At 54.5% G+C, this 17,756-nt stretch overlaps 1 protein-coding gene across 1 annotated transcript in view; it reads left to right on the top strand.

Annotated features, from left to right (window-relative positions):
• The window catches only part of LOC119102763 (uncharacterized), a 74,760-nt gene that overhangs the window by 23,320 nt on the left and 33,684 nt on the right, over positions 1–17,756 (top strand). The window contains exons 11-12 of the mRNA XM_037226218.1: positions 3,251–3,327; positions 16,429–16,594. Coding sequence (XP_037082113.1) covers positions 3,251–3,327; positions 16,429–16,594 — 243 coding nt within the window. The remainder of the gene's footprint in view (positions 1–3,250; positions 3,328–16,428; positions 16,595–17,756) is intronic.

Below are 17,756 nucleotides of genomic sequence, written 5' to 3' on the forward strand. Positions count from 1 at the left end.
AAATATAAAATGGTTCTGAAATTCTGAAACCTCAAAAAGATAGGTTCCTTTTCCGGAGGGGAAATTTCGTAGGGCAACAATCGGTGACCTTAGCGCGAATAAAAAACTAATATTTTTATGCTAGGACATCGTGGACATCACACCTTTCTTGATGCTTTGCGGCTTAATTAATGCTACGCAGTACACTTTGGGACCTCGTCTCTAATTCAAATAAGTTTCAGTATGTTACAAAGTTCACTTATGTCGCCAAATGGTGCTTCAGTTAAGCTTAATGTTTGAAATACATTTTGCATGAAATATGAATGGTAAGACTGACTCTCCTGAAGAGCACATGTTTTCCGATCTATAGTGAACTTGACGACATATTGCATTGCATTGTATTGCAATTTGAGGCCGAAGTCAAAAATGTACCGTATTCATAACATTGCGCTTTGACCTGAAATACAAACTGACTGCTGGTCGCCCATTGCAGTTGTTTGTGTCGGCTTTTGATGCCGTCATCTTGTTGTTAGGATTTAAATTGTATCACTCGCTGCAACGATCTTTCTCAGAACGGCAATAGCATTTGCACGTGTGCTCAAAGCTGGAAAATTAGCTCAAATCACTTCAGTCTCTGAGTTACGAGCGTCCCACCGTGCATTCTATCACGTCTCACGGCGATGTGGTCACTTTCAGCTGGACCACCGACGAATGGGGCGCGTGCAGCGCTTCCTGTGACGGTGGCCACAAACTGAGGAGGGTCTGGTGCTCGGAGACGGCCAACAACACCCTGTGCAGGTATCGCACGGACAGCGTGCTTCTCTCGGTGTGCAAAACCATCGCTGCCGCCCAGAGACTGTCCTGACCGGACGTGCATAAGCATGTCTTACCGTTCAGAGACCAGCGCTATCTGCCTCCCGCGGATACCAAGGTGCGTCTCCCGGAGACCGGCTCTCTCTGCCGCCCGCGGACCAAGTGCGTCTCCCGGAGACCGGCTCTCTCTGCCGCCCGCGGAGACCAAGCCACGTCTCCCGGAGACCGTCCCTCTCTGCCTCCGCCGCCCGCGGCGACCAAGGTGCGTCTCCCGGAGACCGGCTCTCTCTGCCGCCCGCGGCGACCAAGCCACGTCTCCCGGAGACCGTCCCTCTCTGCCGCCCGCGGCGACCAAGTCGCGTCTCCCGGAGACCGTCTCTCTGCCGCCCGCGGCGACCAAGCCGTCTCCCGGAGACCGTCCCTCTCTGCCGCCGCGGCGACCAAGCCACGTCTCCCGGAGACCGTCCCTCTCTGCCGCCCCGGCGACCAAGTCGCGTCTCCCGGAGACCGTCTCTCTCTCTGCCGCCAATAGCCGCGGTAGCTCATCAGGCCCGTATCGGGCGCATCAGCCCCACCATCGCGCGCGAGCTCAGTCTCGCCTCAGCCCGCGGCCGGCCCGGCTGAATATGCACACTGTTCCTGTAATTGAAAGGCTCTCGCGGGAGACGGTCAGAGGCAGAATCAGATTATAACTGCAGCTCTGTTGTTAGAGCGGAAATAGCCCCGGCACTAAGACGCTTAGCGGTACGCGTGTGCGTCTGAGCCCGCTGCCGCAGAGCGTTTCCTTCTGACGTGCACCCGGCTTGGCTAATGGGTTGTTCGTTGACTTCGCATGGAGTGGGGGCGGGCGGGCGGGCGGGTGGGTTGGAGCAGCCCTGTCTCCTTCCGGCGCGCGCTGGAAGCTCGGTCGCACCCGCCCGCCGTCTGCGGATTTGAACAGAGTCGTTCAATCGCACTGGAACAGAGCATATGAACGCGTACGTGGGCGCCGAACTGCCACTAGCTCGCGGCGCGATGGACCACGGGTCGGGACCTCCCAGCTCACGAACCTGGGAATGGGCAAGAGGGCATCGGAAATCGCTGGATGGAGGGTGACCTGATTGCTGAATGGGCCCGACCTCCCTGCCTATTAGCGGTTCTCTCTTCATCGCTCCCGATAACTGGAAGCAACCGATCCGAGCAGACAGGTATGATTGTGGCATGAGGGCCGGCTGGGGATGAGCTGAATGCGTTAGCAGCCGAGAGCTTTCCAGAAGGACCTCGGCTCTGATTCACGCGATTTGAGAACCACGAAATGAAGGGTTGAAGCGCGCTCTGTGAACAGCTCATGGCGGGATGGTACGTGCACCGCGGACTTGCTGAGGCGGAACGCGGGTCGCGTGGTGAGCAGCCTCTTCGTCGAACGCCGGGCTCACGCATGGAAGCTACGGTGATGGCCCCCAGGCTGCCACAGCAGCGCTCCCACGCCCCACCCTCTTTCCTCGCAATCAGTGATATCCCGAACGATTCGCTGAATTGCGGGTTTGGCGTGATTAATTTTGGTTCGGATTGTGGTTGCCTACCCGATTTGGATTGGCATTCGGATTTTTGATTTTGGTGGTCTACCTATATTGGTTGGAGCTACGACTACATATTGTTTGGTATTTTTAGCATCCAGCTTTCTACAAATTTCTTCTGCGTTACTGGACGAAGTCACCCTCAGTTATCTCCATAATGTAGCCTCAGCAGCACATGATATTGGACTCACTGAAATGCGGAAGCTTTTTATTTGGAAGGCGGTAAATTATTATTATCTATGCTAATTGGCTATGCGGCTGAAATGGTTTCATGCACGGATGTTTGCGGTGCAAATAATTTCACTAGCATGGTCAGGAATGTGGTTTTACGGTTTGGTGGGGAAAACGCGCCGAACACCGAAGCAGACATGTCCCCCACGGATGCAAGCCCAGTGATGCACAGCGAACACCGAGGATGCTTCCACAATGCCACGGGAGTTGCCATACATGGTATTTCACTCATCTGGCGCACAAACCTAATTTTGAAGCGTTTTGATGATTCTTTACCGCTCGACTTGACCTGGCTGACTAGATAGCTCAGTGGTGTGGTGGTGGTCTCGTGTGCAGAGGAGCCTGGCTCGAATCCTAGTCGCTCTACGGAGAAAATTCAGGTTGTAACGTGTACCCAGTCAAAAACCAAATGTCACTCAGCCTTTCTGAGGAGTCAATATGACCTGACGACACGCAGAGAGTTATCTGGCTGAAGCCGGTGCATACATACTAGTAACACATCAGACGTGAACGACAGGCCAAACATTTGTTCTATCCAAAAATTGAGATGTTTCGAATATGACCATTTTCACTCTTGCCTACGTAACTGTTAGCTTGTGCGCGCAATGGTATCGGGCCTTGCTAACACTTTTCCCGGGGCTTTGTTGCCAGGTGCCCAAATCGCGCTGCAGCCAAGACCCGCCCACAAGCCGGGAACCGTGCAACTTTCGTGGCCTGCCCCAAATGGTACCAGGGCCCATGGTCGGTGGTAAGTCCAGCGCCAGTGTTACCGAGGCCCATGGTCGGTAGTAAGTCAAGCACCAGTGGTACCAGATCCCATGATCTCAGGTAAGCCCAGCGCCAGTGGTATCAGGGCCCATGGTCGGTGGTAAGTCCTGCACCAGTGGTACCAGGGCCCATGGTCGGTGGTAAGTCAAGCGCCCAGTGATACCAGATCCCATGATCTCAGGTAAGCCCAGCGCCAGTGGTATCAGGGCCCATGGTCGGTGGTTAGTCCTGCTCCAGTGCTTTCAGGGCCCATGGTCGGTGGTAAGTCCTGCACTAGAGATACCAGGGCCCATGGTCGGTGGTAAGTCCAGCGCCAGTGGTGCCAGATCCCATGATCTCAGGGAAGTCCATCTCCAGTGGTACCAGGGCCCATGGCCGGTGGTAAGTCCGGCACCAGTGCTTTCAGGGCCCATGGTCGGTGGTAAGTTCCTGCACCAGTGGTGCCAGATCCCATGATCTCAGGTAAGTTCAATCGCCAGTGGTACCAGGGCCCGGTGGTCGGTGGTAAGTCCAACGCCAGTGGTGCCAGATCCCATGATCTCAGGGAAATCCATCTCCAGTGGTACCAGGGCCCATGGTCGGTGGTAAGTCCAGCGCCAGTGGTGCCAGGGCCCATGGTCGGTGGTAAGTCCAGCGACAGTGGTACCAGGGCCCATGGTCGGTGGTAAGTCCAACGCCAGTGGTGCCAGATCCCATGATCTCAGGTAAGTGCATCGCCAGTGGTACCAGGGCCCATGGTCGGTGGTAAGGCCAACGCCAGTGGTGCCAGATCCCATGATCTCAGGTAAGTCCATCGCCAGTGGTACCAGGGCCCATGGTCGGTGGTAAGTCCAGCGCCAGTAATACAGGCCCCACGGCCGGCGGTAAGCCAGCACCAGGGAACATGGAGAAACCTTATGTTGAAAAGGAAAGGATCACTGACAACAATATAATAGCAGTGAAATCCGCTGTTTGGGTAACTAGAAATTGACATATATATGGCCTCGGCAAGAGCAATTGTACATGACAAGGGGACACGCATTGATGTCAAGGCAATGCTCATAAGACTTAGAGCAGTCGCCATGCGCTTGCCATTCCACGTTATTTAAGCATGAAAATAGTCGCAGATGCTGGGCTGCTGCCGTTTGGGCCAGTTTGGAAGTGCTATTTTAAATTTTAGTAGAAACAATCTCCCAATTTCGAGCATTGCAACCTCTCATTTGTAGTTCAAAAGGTATACTATGGAGGATAGCCGGGACGGGAGCGATCTCCTCTGGGGTATTTGATGAGAATGCAAAGCCGCGTATTCCGATGCACATCGCACTTTATTCCACATTTAGGCGATGCATGCATTGCTCTCCAATAACATCACCGTAATACCACCCCCACTGCTCGCAGTCAAGACTTTTTCCATCTTAAGTTTCACCACGAAGGCGCTCTGCTGCTGTAAAAAGGTGATGAGGGTGAAAAGTATTGGGAAACGGTAAATCCGCACTATGCAAGTAACGAGCAAAACACTAAACATGGCGCTCCACTTAAAATGAAAATGGTTCGGAAATCTACTTTACTGTGACCTTTTCCAATACGAACTGTTACTGGTCACGCACGATATGTATAATCAGGCCCAAAGGCACGTGTCGTATTGTGCTATCAATATTGATAATTGACAGTGAGGCTATTTTTTCCTTCCAAACGCGCAGAACACACCACATCGTGAGTGGCGTTTGTGTTTTGTGCGTGCCCTCGTAGATAAGCACGTTCTTCTGCCTCTACTGGAAGCCAAATGCTCGAGAAGTCCGGAGGGAGATACTTACTGTTTACTGGGCTGTGCCACGCTCTGTAATCCGTTTAAGGGTTTTCGGGCTGTCGGGTTGCTGGACCCGCCCGGGAGTTTGCGCTCCGTCTGTAACAATTAGGTGAGCCAATTGTTGTATGCAGCCCAATGCGAAGATCGTGGGGGCTGCAAGGCGTGCTGGTCTTGAAGGGGTCTGCTGCTCCGGACCTTCATGTCAAAAACGCGCACCGCTTCGGGTAGTCCTCCAATCAGGCTGATATGCTAAGTGATAGATGGTGACTGATGTGCCCTCCAATCTGACACAGTCGCGGGGCGGGGCGCCTGACGTGGCCGCCGTCTCGTCCAGCCGCGGTCGATGTCTCCGGCCCCGGCGACCCGGTCGGCGGTCCGTTCCGGGGTCGGGGCGCCGGTTCCGAGCCGGCGACGCGGCGCCCCCCATGGGGCGTCTCTTCCTGCTTGGCGGGGCGGGCTGGGCCGCGGGGTGGTCCAGAGCCTACCCCGCCCCCGGCGCCGGCGCCGACGCCGAACCTCTGATCCGACACACTCAGACGACGCCTGGCGTAGCTGCGGATCGACCCACATGACACCACTTAGTGGTGTCGCTTAGTGGTGTCACGGGTTCAATGGGACAACGGTGCTCCCCTTGAGACACCGCCTGCGAACGACATGGCGGACGAGTCGGACCCTGTTACCCCGTGCTGACCTCGGGCCCGGCGGACCGTGGACCCTGACCTGAAGCCGATCTTCACGACCGGCTACTCGGCGCTGCCTCGCCCTGCGCTGCCATCAGGCTGGTCTCGCAGATCTGTTGCAGACGAGATACATTATATCCACGGTCGTCGTATTTACCCAGGAGGATCGACACATGTGATGTTGGGTTGTCACAGCGACTCTGGCGGAACGGAAGAGCTACCTACCGTTGCACGCATTTTTTTATGTCAAGATGGACCGTATGCATTCACCTCAGCAGAGGAGATGACTGTGTAGAAAGTCAAAATAGCGAAGCTCTTGTGCAGACACTTCTCAAGTACGTGGGGTCAGAGATGTTCTCATGTTCTCATCTACTGGCCGCCCACGTTGGCCGAATAGTGATGCTTAAAACCTTTCGTGATTTTTCCCTCACCAGTGCCTGCGGTACCTTTATTCTGGCTGGGCCCTGAAGTGACTAATTAAAATGAAATTCACACGACTGCATGTGCGTTATTGAGCCAAACCTGTAAAAATTTGATCAAAACGGGTCCCCGCTGAGCCGAAGATAGATCGTAGGAGAATCCATTGAGGAGTTATCGGTTCCGGTTCTCCGCGAACAGCTACAGAGACATCGATCGTGATCAACGAGTTCGGCTACCCGCATACATAATGCATAACGTTTTGCAGTGTTATTCATGCATACATGTATGCATGGCTACACATTGATGCAGAGGTATACAACGGTTGCATCATAACTAATTATCTGGTTGTTGTAAACGTCTTGGCAGTTGCGTAAACGTATCGAGTGCAGAGTGTGTATTGAGTTGTAGTGGTTTTCAAGTTTGATACATGCCCCGTGAAACAAGTCACATTTTGAAAGGAATTTCCTAGCCGAATCAACTAAGGATATAGCGCAGCCCTTCAACTCGCAGAATTTAATCAACGGTGTTCTCCGTTGAATTACTCAGTGCTATTTGCTATGCCGAGGCTTCAAAAGCTTGATTTTGCCTCGTGCTACAGGCAGAGGCTCGGCAACAAATGAAATTATCAAGTGTGGCTGCTGGTGCTGTTTCATCGCGCAGCCGTCGCTCAGGGTGAAACAAATAATTTCGGAAAGTTTGCCATCTGCTTGCCAAGAGTGTCTGAAGTTTACTGAATCATCGGAGAAGAATGCCTCAGATTTTTCGTCATCAATCCGTTCAGATTTCCGACGCAGTTTGGGGCTTAACCCTCAACCGGGCGTGTGTTTGGGGTGGTATCAGTACCAGTAGCAGTATCAGTAGATTGGAAACCCTCCACATAGTGGCTATTACGGTTTCAGGTCATACAGGCGCAGTATAAAAAGGCATACACAAAAGGTATAGACCAAAATGATACCAACAGTGGTCGAAGAGCTAAAACAGGCCCATCAGTGCACTGCGGGCTGGACCAGATCGGTGGTCAGTGGATAACATAACAGCGCGTATGTTTCTCGGGTTGAAACAGCGGCGCTTGAGACAAAAAGCGCGCGGACATTGTGACGCGCACCGTCCTCCTTCAGCGCCCCAAGCACTTAAATCACGTCGCGGTGTGCCACCGTGACCTCGATCTTCAGCCATCCCAGGGAACTTAGAGCCAGAGTTTTATGATGGCGCTTTTTGGAACCGGCAATTACTCTTGGAGCAAACTTGATTGCTTTTTTGAACTTTGCATTGTTGACTGTCTCCCCGTTGCACACTGAGACGATCTGAAGTAAAGGAATGACATAATTGGTACAGAGAAACGAGGATGCCGCTGTATTTTTCACGACGTTCGAGACATGGGCACGCCGCGACAGACCGGAGTCAACTATGCCGCAGATAATTTGGATACTGTTTGAAGCAGGCTCAGTCGAACTGCTAACTTCAAGTGGAAGTCAGCTGACTTTTTAGCGTTTTGCTTGGATCCCACGAGTATAGAGGCAATTTTTGTTTCGTTCATTTGGAGAGGATCGGTACTGAACCAGTTCTGAATCTCACGCATGGCAAGTTCTCGTCTGGTTTTGAGGTCGGCGAGACCCGTTCCGTCTAGGGCGCGCGCAGTCCACGTGCATGGTTTCGTTAGCGTAGGAGATGAGGCGGCCATGAGTCAAGTTTCTGTGCAGATCGTTGGTAAACAAAATTCAACAAATTGGACCGGTGATCGAGCTCTCAAGTCCACTGCATGGCATGGGGTGAGTGGGCCGTCCTCCACGCACAACCTGCCCTCGACCACTCAAACAGCTCTTAAACCATCCCGCATCGGTAACGCCATAACAAAACAGCTTGGTGAGGTGGACGTGGTCGACGCTATCGAACAACTTTGACAAATCGATCGTCGTTACCGACGATACGAGACCGCCGTCGTTGTTGGTGGCCAGACGTTCGACTGCGGGGAGCATGGCATCCTCGGTCGAGTGGTGCGTCCTAGAGACACTAGGATGATGCAGCTGTCCTGTCGCGTTTAAACACTCCGTTAGCTGTGTGCAAGCTAATAACACTTGGAGGGGGTTCTGGAATAAGTTTCGAACCGTTACACGTAGTCCCAGCAAATTTGCGGTTGCCAGTCATTGGATCCATCTGGTACATTGCAAACGGAACAGCATTCAATGTTGACTGGGGTCACGGCGGTTCGTGACGTGATCAATAAAGGCTTGGCTGGCTTCTCACACGGACCAGTTCGCAGCATCCTCTATGGTTTTAGGCCGTTTCGGTGTGATTTATGGGCTGGTTTGATTGCGCACCAGTGATCGCAGTAGTCACGAGGTCGCCTTAGGTCACCGGCATACGTCATGTGCGTTCAATCGCGGATGTTGAGCCGGAGCGATGTGAGCCGCGTATTTGTTACGATAGGGGAGCTGACAGTAATAACTAATCGCTACCGCCGGTCTCGTGGAGCAGGAAAAATGAACTAAAGCATGTGAGGGGCTGACTGTACCCCGACCTGACCTTGCCTTGACCGCATCCCATCTTGACTCTGAACCTGTTTGAACGTTATATTATGATCCTGCGCGCATGAACATGCTGGTTTGTCTGGTGCCATGTCCAGAGTTCGACAATATTATAACTGTCCGTAGAGTGTTTTGCAGCGGTTTGATGATTGTGATGTTTGTAGGGCATTTTGCTTGATTTTTTACCTCGTCCGTGACTTGTCGGGTGTCAGGTCAACGATTCCTGGATGAAAGTGACTGGAGGTATCGAATCCCGCTTTGTCTGTGTCCGATCTAGCGATTAGACCCCGATATAACAGTTGGGTTTCCTCCCGTGCCGTCCAGCCGGCCGCGTTTGGCGGCATCTCCCAGCCAGCGTCGGCTCAAGAGACGTAGCATTACCGGTCAGTCGATTTGATTGCCCCCCTCCCCCCCCCCCCCCATTGTCCGAATCTTCCGCGGACATCCCGCGACTACTAAAGTGGCATTTCAGGAAAGTGGCGTTTTAAAACGGACGACGAAGCCGCTGAATGGTGGCATCCATCTGCTGTTTTGTTCCTGCCGCCGTCTGAGTCGACGCCGCTGGGTTTTCAGTTCAGAAGGCGGGGCCGTCGCGTCGCAATCCAGAGAGCCGAGCCAGCTGGACCTGAGCTCGTGCAGTCGAGCTCAGCCAACGAGCCCGTTTAAACCAGCCAGGCCCGTTAGTCGGAGCGCTTAGCCCAATGGCATCCGAGCGGCCATTATTGCGTTGCCTCCATCACAACGACCGAATCGATGTCACCCGACTGTAAATTCTTATCTTTAGTGTCTCCATTTCATCTAATCTGGAGTGTTCGTGGCTTTTCCTGCGCTCATTTGTTTCAGTCGTTATTTTCTGTGACAGATCTCATTTGTTCGGAGAGGACAAATCGGTGGCGTGATTGGGGCCGTGGCCGCGGAGCTGGCGGCCGGCCGGGGTGGCGACACGACGGGACGGGTCACGCCGTCGGCTCTGGCTCTGGTCACGCTGCTGGGACCGCGACTCGGGCTCCAGTCACGCTGCCGGGGCCGCGACTTTGGCTCTGGTCACACTGCCGGGGCCGCAACTCTGGCTCTGGTCACACTGCCGAGGCCGCGATTCAGGCTCCGGTCATATTACCGGGGCTGCGACTCTGGCTCCGGTCACAGTGCCGGAGCCGCGACTCTGGCTCTGGTCACACTGCGGAGACCGCGACTCAGGCTCTGGTCATGCTGCGGTGACCACGACTTTGGCTCCGGCCTCACTGTCGGGATCTCGGGCTCTGGCTTGACTTTGGCCTGCATGCCAAAGAGATGTCAATCGAGTTGGACTTAACAAAGTGCCGTTAGTCATAACTTCATATTTTCAGATATTAATTTGATTCAAGCATACATTTTCATTAACGTTAACCCGTCCATTGTTCTATACAGAAAGTATGTTAGTCGACTCTGAGTGAAGCTCAACAGGCCGAGATACTTCTAAACCATTAAATTTAAATCATCATATCATCAGTGACTGTTGAAAGCGGAGGATGAGATCAAAGAAACCTCGAAGAAATGGATATCTCTGTGTGATGTTTTAATGCAGTGTTTCAATGAGATTTGGTTAGATCCTGCTCAAAACATTAATATTTAATGTATTTTTATTCTGTGCACACTATCACAATTCTATCACTTCTTGCCTTGTAATGAAGTATATATATATATATATATATATATATATATATATATATATATATATATATATATATACGTATATACCACATGCATGTCCATGCGCCAATCAGGCGGTCAAATGGACCAGTTCTTCAACATTCGCTCCCTCTAAATTAATGGGCTGATGCGACAAACTCGTGTTATTCTCTGGGCTGTGCTGCCCGCTGAGGTGGCCTTTTGCTTTGTCCCAGGCATTGTGGATATTCATAGACGATACTCCATTCAGCAAAGCTCCACCACGTAACCTTTATAAAGGCAAAAGATTCTCATAGACATCGCAGCTGTTGCGGTGTATGATGCATTTTATGGGGCTCGTAAGGTTTTAGTTGCCTGGTTGCGTGCATATAACTTGTTATGGCTGTTTAGCGAATGATATCAAAGTATCCGCAAGCAAATGCAGCCTGAGGGCAAATAAAAATCGTTGCAGGGTAGCCATTTTAGCCGTCACGCGCTGGGTCCAAGCCGCTTGGTCATCCTTGCTGAGAGTGGTACTGCCACTCGGGTTAGATTGGTACCGCGTATGTCTGGGGCACCCACCTGTTAGGTGCTTTTCACGGGCTACCAAGCCCGCTTTGCTATCGACTCGGCCGAAGGCTGTGTCGCCTGAGCGTGCCCATGCAGCACGCCGACGCTGTGGCGACCGACCCAGCCACAGCTTCTGGGACTGTGTCGGCGGCGGCGACGATGGTGGGCGCGCCGTCCGGTCCACCCGGACCTGCGGCCGCCAACGCCCCCGCCGCCCCGTGCCACCCGTGCGGGGCTACCAGCCGGCGCTCGGAGGAGACACCTCTCGCGCGCTCGCTCGACTCCTGAATCAATAATGACCTCCGGAGCGGCTTCAGGTGGGCGGCCGGCCGGGCTGCCGGCTCGTCCGCCGGCTCGTCCGCCGGCTCGTCCCGGTCGCGACCAGTCCGGGGCCACATCCACGGCCGCCGGAGGCTCACAGGTCACCGGTCAGAGCAGCAGGCACTCACAGGTCGGCCGAGCAGGCTCGGCGCAAAACAGGCCCGTGCCGGGCGCCACGCTCTTTGTCCGCTGTCCATTTTCGACGGCCCTAATCATATTTTGCGCGTTTTCTGGGAATCTCTCGGAGCTTTGATATGGAAATAGCCGGCGACGCGGGCCACTATCTGCGCTTCGTGGGCAATAGAGCGTCGGAAAAGCCACTGCTCGCGGCGTCTGTACCCAGCAGAGTCGCTGCTGGCGAAGGCGGGACTCGTACTGGTGTTTCATGGCCATCTGTCTGTTGTAGTAGTCTAGTCCCGTCTCCATCCATGCGATTATTTTGAAGCTTTATCGGCATGTGACCCGTGAAGTCCGAGCATCGATTATGCAAATAATGTGCCGAATGGGCCTACCAGGGGGCTGCGTAAGCTCCTGACAGGACTGTGGTACGTAAGGTGTAACATTCACGTGTCCTTAAGTATTGAATGTTTGGTGGTGTTCAATGTTGTGGTCCATATGTGATTCAAACGATGTCTTTACTTCGTCTTCTTTCCAAACACCTTCGGCTTTAAGCCCTCCGCAAAAAGGAGGCCCAAGGCTCCCAAGCCTTTTTCAAATGTGAAACCAACGCCGGCGGAACCTGGAATCGATTCAGGAGTCATGGCTTTTCTGGACTCGTGATGCAAGTAACCCGACTTATTTCGCAGCTTAATCGGACTCAGATTTCGTTTTGTTAGTTGAAAAGCCTTGGGATTCCGAGCTAGGATTTGGACCTCCGCATAGATGAACATTGATTAAACTCGAACTCAAATGGCATTGCGAACGTGGGATTCGGACTCAAACTCAACCAAAAAGAACCATAGGCTTCACACAGGCTTAAACTGGGTCTCGAACTTTCACTCAAGACGGAGGGACTCCGGGTCTGACTCGGGTTGGGCTTCCAGACAAGGGCCTATGCTTCCAAGCACGAACCTATGGCTACCCTCCACTAGCTCGCAAGAAAGACTCTCTGTTCACTGGTCGTATCGATGCCTGCCATTGTCATTGTTCAGACCACAGCGGATGCACAAACTACGAGGATAAATTTGTTTGTGAACTAAACTTGTCGTCCGAACAGCGGCAACTGTGGGACTAAGCAAATTAGTGTGAACTATAGAAAGGTGTGAAGCTGCAGTGTTACCCAGAATCACGTCGTTTACGGGACGAAAGCCACGTATACAACTGTGTAGCATGCTATTTCGTCGAGTATACTAAAGTATCCTTGACAATAGCTTCGCAACAGCATTAGCAACTAGCTGAGTCGAAATGCTGGATTATGCAAGCTTTGCCGAGAAGCCCTGCGGGCCTACTTGCCTTATAATCGTGGCTAATCCGTGCGGAATATTGCCAGCACTTGCGCCTTGTCAAAGCGCCCTCAGGAGGAATGTGTGCCCCCACACGCTTAGCTCAAGCCTCTGTCCATCAAAGCCATTCATGCTACACTCAAATAGCGCCAATCAATCAAGCTAACGGTCGGACACGCTAATGTGGGCCTGGAGGAGTGGCGCACCGGACTGACGCCGAACACGCGTGCCGCCGATCAGTGTTGGTCCGCCGAGACCCGCGCACCGGCCGAGGGACCTGCCCGAGGGAGCCCGCACAGCCCGACCGAGGGTTCTGAGGGAGCCCGCACAGAGCGGGCGTGGGTCATCCGAGGCAAACCGCACAGACCGGCCGAGGGTCTTCTGCGGGAGCCCGCACGGGACGGGCGAGGGCCGTCCACGGGGGCCGTCCGCGGGGGCCGTCCGCGGGGGCCGTCCACGGGGGCCGTCCACGGGGGTCGTCCACGAGGGCCGTCCACGGGGGCCGTCCACGGGGGTCGTCCACGAGGGCCGTCCGCGGGGGCCGTCCACGGGGGTCGTCCACGAGGGCCGTCCGCGGGGGCCGTCCACGGGGGCCGTCCGCGGGGGCCGTCCACGGGGGCCGTCCGCGGGGGCCGTCCACGGGGGCCGTCCGCGGGGGCCGTCCACGGGGGCCGTCCGCGGGGGCCGTCCGCGGGGGCCGTCCACGGGGGCCGTCCACGGGGGCCGTCCACGGGGGCCGTCCGCGGGGGCCGTCCGCGGGGGCCGTCCACGGGGGCCGTCCGCAGGGGCCGTCCACGGGAGCGCGCGCAGACCGGACGAGGGTCATCCGATACAAATCGCACAGACCGGGCAAGGGCCGTCCGCGGGGGCCGTCCACGAGAGCCCGCGCAGACCGGACGCCTGAAGCGAGCGCCTGGTGCGGCCGCAGCGTCAGCGGAGACGACTGGAGCCGAGCAGGAGCGCCTCCGGACGCAGACATCTAGGGCAGCATAGAGCTTGAAATTAAGGTTCTTGGTGGCATTTGAGGCCCTATCAGCCGCGGCTCGCTGTGAGAGGGCATCATATCTCTTGTACAGCCCATGATCGTCGCGTTGTTGGCGGTGCAATGAAGCCGGCCGCCGTCGGCTGTCGCATTTGGCTTGACAGACTGAACGTGGTGTCATTGCCACCACGGCACCCGGATGCCATTAGGTTTCTGTTTCGGCTCTGTCGCTCGACGGCGTCCTCGCTCGATCTGTCGCTGTTTGCATCAGGCGGCTCTCATCTTCAACATCAGAGGGCTTCGCACCGCCGGGCCTCCCGTCCGCCGACGTCTGCTGGTCAATAAATGCCCGCTGGCGCCGGCTGTGTGGCTTCGCGGCCGGACGGCCGGCGAAAACACGGCCTCATTGAACACCATCGGCCGGCCGACAGCGGATGGAGCGGCTGGTGACCAACGGGCCGGGCGCTGACCCTCGGCGGAGGACGTCTAGCCGCTCGACACCCAGGCGATGGTGGCCGGCGTCGGGGCCGGGGCCGGGGCTGGGCCGGGTGTTAGAAACATCGGTCGCCGTTGTGGGAGCTTCGCCAACAAAACAAGCGTCTTTAGAAATGAAGGTGATTTGTTTGGCGTGCGTCGTTAAGAGCCGCTCCAGACACTTGTCGCGTGGCGAGCTGACCCTCTCAGTAGTTCAATTTGACGGCTCAGCATTATTCCGCCATGTTTGGCGTGCTGCCGCGCTTGACCGCGGATCAGCCGATGCCTCGCGCATGGGACAGCATGCCTCGTCCGGACACCGACAGTGAGTGCCGAGTGCCGGTCACATCCGAAGCCTGTGAGAGGTTAACATCATCAGCGGCAGTCGAGCTCTTTGTTTAACTTGTGACATTGACTAAAACCGACACATCCCAATACGCAGGTACTGAAAAGCATTGCGGCTTGCGTCCACATACTACAAAACCCTGTCCTTACTCCAATGTCCCTGGTACGTTTTCGATGCGCCCACGTTTCCGGTGAAATCCGCGTCGCGTTAGTGATGTCGGGGCTACGTGGCAGCCTGCCCCAGCGGCGGTGCCTGCAGCTGTCGCCCCAGCAGCGGTGCCTGTGGCTACCGCCCTCCAGCGGCGGTGCCTGCGGCTGTATGCCCCAGAGGTGGTGCCTGTGGCTACCGCCCCAGAGGTGGTGCCTGGGGCTGCCTCCCCAGAGGTGGTGCCTGGGGCTGCCTCCCCAGCGGCGATGCCTGCGGCTGCCGTGCCTGCGGCTGCCGCCCCAGCAGCGGTGCCTGTGGCTACCGCCCTCCAGCGGCACCACCGGCCGTCTTACGGCGGTCGCCGCGCCGCAGTGCTCCGCCGCGCGGCCAGACGGCAGTCTGCCGACAACCGCGCCCGCCCAGCAGTCGGGTTTTGAATATTGGGTTTGGCGTGCGGCTCGGCCGAAATCATAAATTGAGTCCGGAATTGCCCCGCGAAACGGCGCCGAATCACCTGCAATAAATCGGCTGGCGGGCGGGCCCGCTCCGCTGAACCGTGCTGAGGGGGCCGGCACGCGGCGCGGAAGACAATCGCTTCCGCCGCGACGCGGAGGAACGGGCCCGCCGCTAGAGAACAGTGGCGCCCGTCCTGAACACCGAGGCGTCTCGGCATGGACGATGTTGTGATGCGAGGTAGAAATGCGTTTACGCGGGACAGTCTCTTTTTTAAATGCTGTGATAGCCATAGAAAGACATGTTTATGGGTCAACTGGAATGTAAAGCATGCGAAAACGAAAAAATGACTTTGCCCGACGCTATGTTTCTACTTACGCTAGGTTAATAATTACGCATTTCTCTTAACATCGTGCCGTGTTTCGTCATATTTTGGAAGGATTCTGTTCATGAAAACACTTCGTTGTTGAAGGGCTTGGAAGTTGTTTTTTAAACATATCCTAGTTGTTATGCAAATCAGTTCAGGAACTTTCGCACCACTGCATGCCTCGTGTTTATTGGTAACTTAAATGTTCATATCATCCCTCTTTTCGCACCCACGCCAAATTTAAACCATTCGAGCAGCTGGATTTTCGTTCCCGCTCCAGTCGAGCGTCATGCATAGATAAGAGCAGTCGACTGCTGCGTGGCCCTACTCAGATGCCCTGGGTTTTTATCAATGTTTTCCCTGTTCAATTAATGCTGTGTTTAAATGCATATGGCAACCCATGGGATGAAACGCTGCTGAGATGATAAAATGCTAGGGTCGGGGCCACACTAGCATGACAGGGGGTGTTAGCATCATTCTGGCGTGATAAGGAAAGACCGGGGTTTTCCAGCTCAAACAGGTATTAAACGGTACTGTCAGTTCCAACTTAACGTGCTTCGGTTGGCATATCCGACGGCCTGTTTACCCGCAACTTCAAAGGGTGTTTGCCTTTCACTGTGCTTCAGACCTCCACGCACAGCTATTTGTTGGATGTTTGCTGTCCTCACTCCGCCAACCGCGATGTCTCATTAGACATGCGCCAAGCTTTATTGTATCAGTTTGTCAAGAGTCATTTTACCTCAGTAATGCATGACGTTACATGTGTAGCCGTGGTGCTCAGGTAACGCGCGGGGCAATCTCCCGCGGTGGCATCCGTCACCGCCGCATCTCCCGCGGTGGCATCCGTCACCGCCGTGCCGGCGCTCGCCGGCGCCGCCGGTCTGTGCCAGCGCCTCACTGCTTGTCGCCGTCGGCCTCCAGTGCTCAGTGACCTGCGGCGACACGGGTCAGCAGACGCGAGCCGTGTTCTGTCGGGACGCTCGCGGCCACCTCAGCGACCACTGCGACCCGGCGCTGAAGCCGGACGGACGCCAGCCGTGCCCCAGTCTCATCTCGTGCCCTCTCAGCCAGGTCAAGGACGCGCAAGGTACGCCGGCTGGCTGGTCGGGTCCGTTTTGGGAGGCGGTTTAACCAGCAGTGCAGTTCCTTTGGGGAGCGCCTACACTAGAACAGAAGATCTCACATTGGCTGAGGATGGCTCAAGTTGTATTGGTCCCGTTTGAACCCGCTCTTGTACAACGGATTTGATGGCGGGTGTTGCAATGACGTAATGTAAACCGAGATCAAAAGTTTCTTAGAATAGTTAAGGTGTAAGGATCATGATTTATTTCCTTGCTTCTCTCGCCGAGTGTGAGTTCCAGTGCAATCTATTCCTGAGGGTGATATGCTCGCGATGTAAAATAGCACAACTGGCTAAAACAGGTGCAATATAATGTAAGTGGTCGTAACCACGTGGGCGACGTATCCGTGCTGCACATACACACACACACACACACACACACACACACACACACACACACACACACACACACACACACACACACACACACACACACACACACACACACACACACACACACACACACACACACACACACACACACACACACACACACACACACACACACACACACACACACACACACACACACACACACACACACACACACACACCACACACACACACACACACACACACACACACACACACACACACACACACACACACACACACACACACACACACACACACACACACACACACACACACACACCACACACACACACACACACACACACACACACACACACACACACACACACACACACACACACACACACACACACACACACACACACACACACACACACACACACACACACACATATATATATAAATATATATATATATATATATATATATATATATATATATATATATATATATATATATATATATATATATGCATGTATCTCTCTCTCTCTCTCTCTCTCTCTCTCTCTCTCTCTCTCTCTCTCTCTCTCTCTCTCTCTCTCTCTCTCTCTCTCTCTCTCTCTCTCTCTCTCTCTCTCTCTCTCTCTCTCTCTCTCTCTCTCTCTCTCTTACTGTTTTAAATAATTGCACCGTCCGTGAAGTAGGGCTGAGGTAAACGCGTCAGTAAAATATATTGGAAGTAGACCGTTTGTTGCTGGTTATTGAAGTAAGATCACCTGTCAGACACAAGGCCACGAAGTCTTTCATATCGGCC

This window comes from Pollicipes pollicipes, unplaced genomic scaffold (assembly GCF_011947565.3).
Source record: "Pollicipes pollicipes isolate AB1234 unplaced genomic scaffold, Ppol_2.1 Scaffold_5724;HRSCAF=6776_pilon_pilon_pilon, whole genome shotgun sequence".
In the NCBI taxonomy this organism is placed as follows: domain Eukaryota; kingdom Metazoa; phylum Arthropoda; class Thecostraca; order Pollicipedomorpha; family Pollicipedidae; genus Pollicipes; species Pollicipes pollicipes.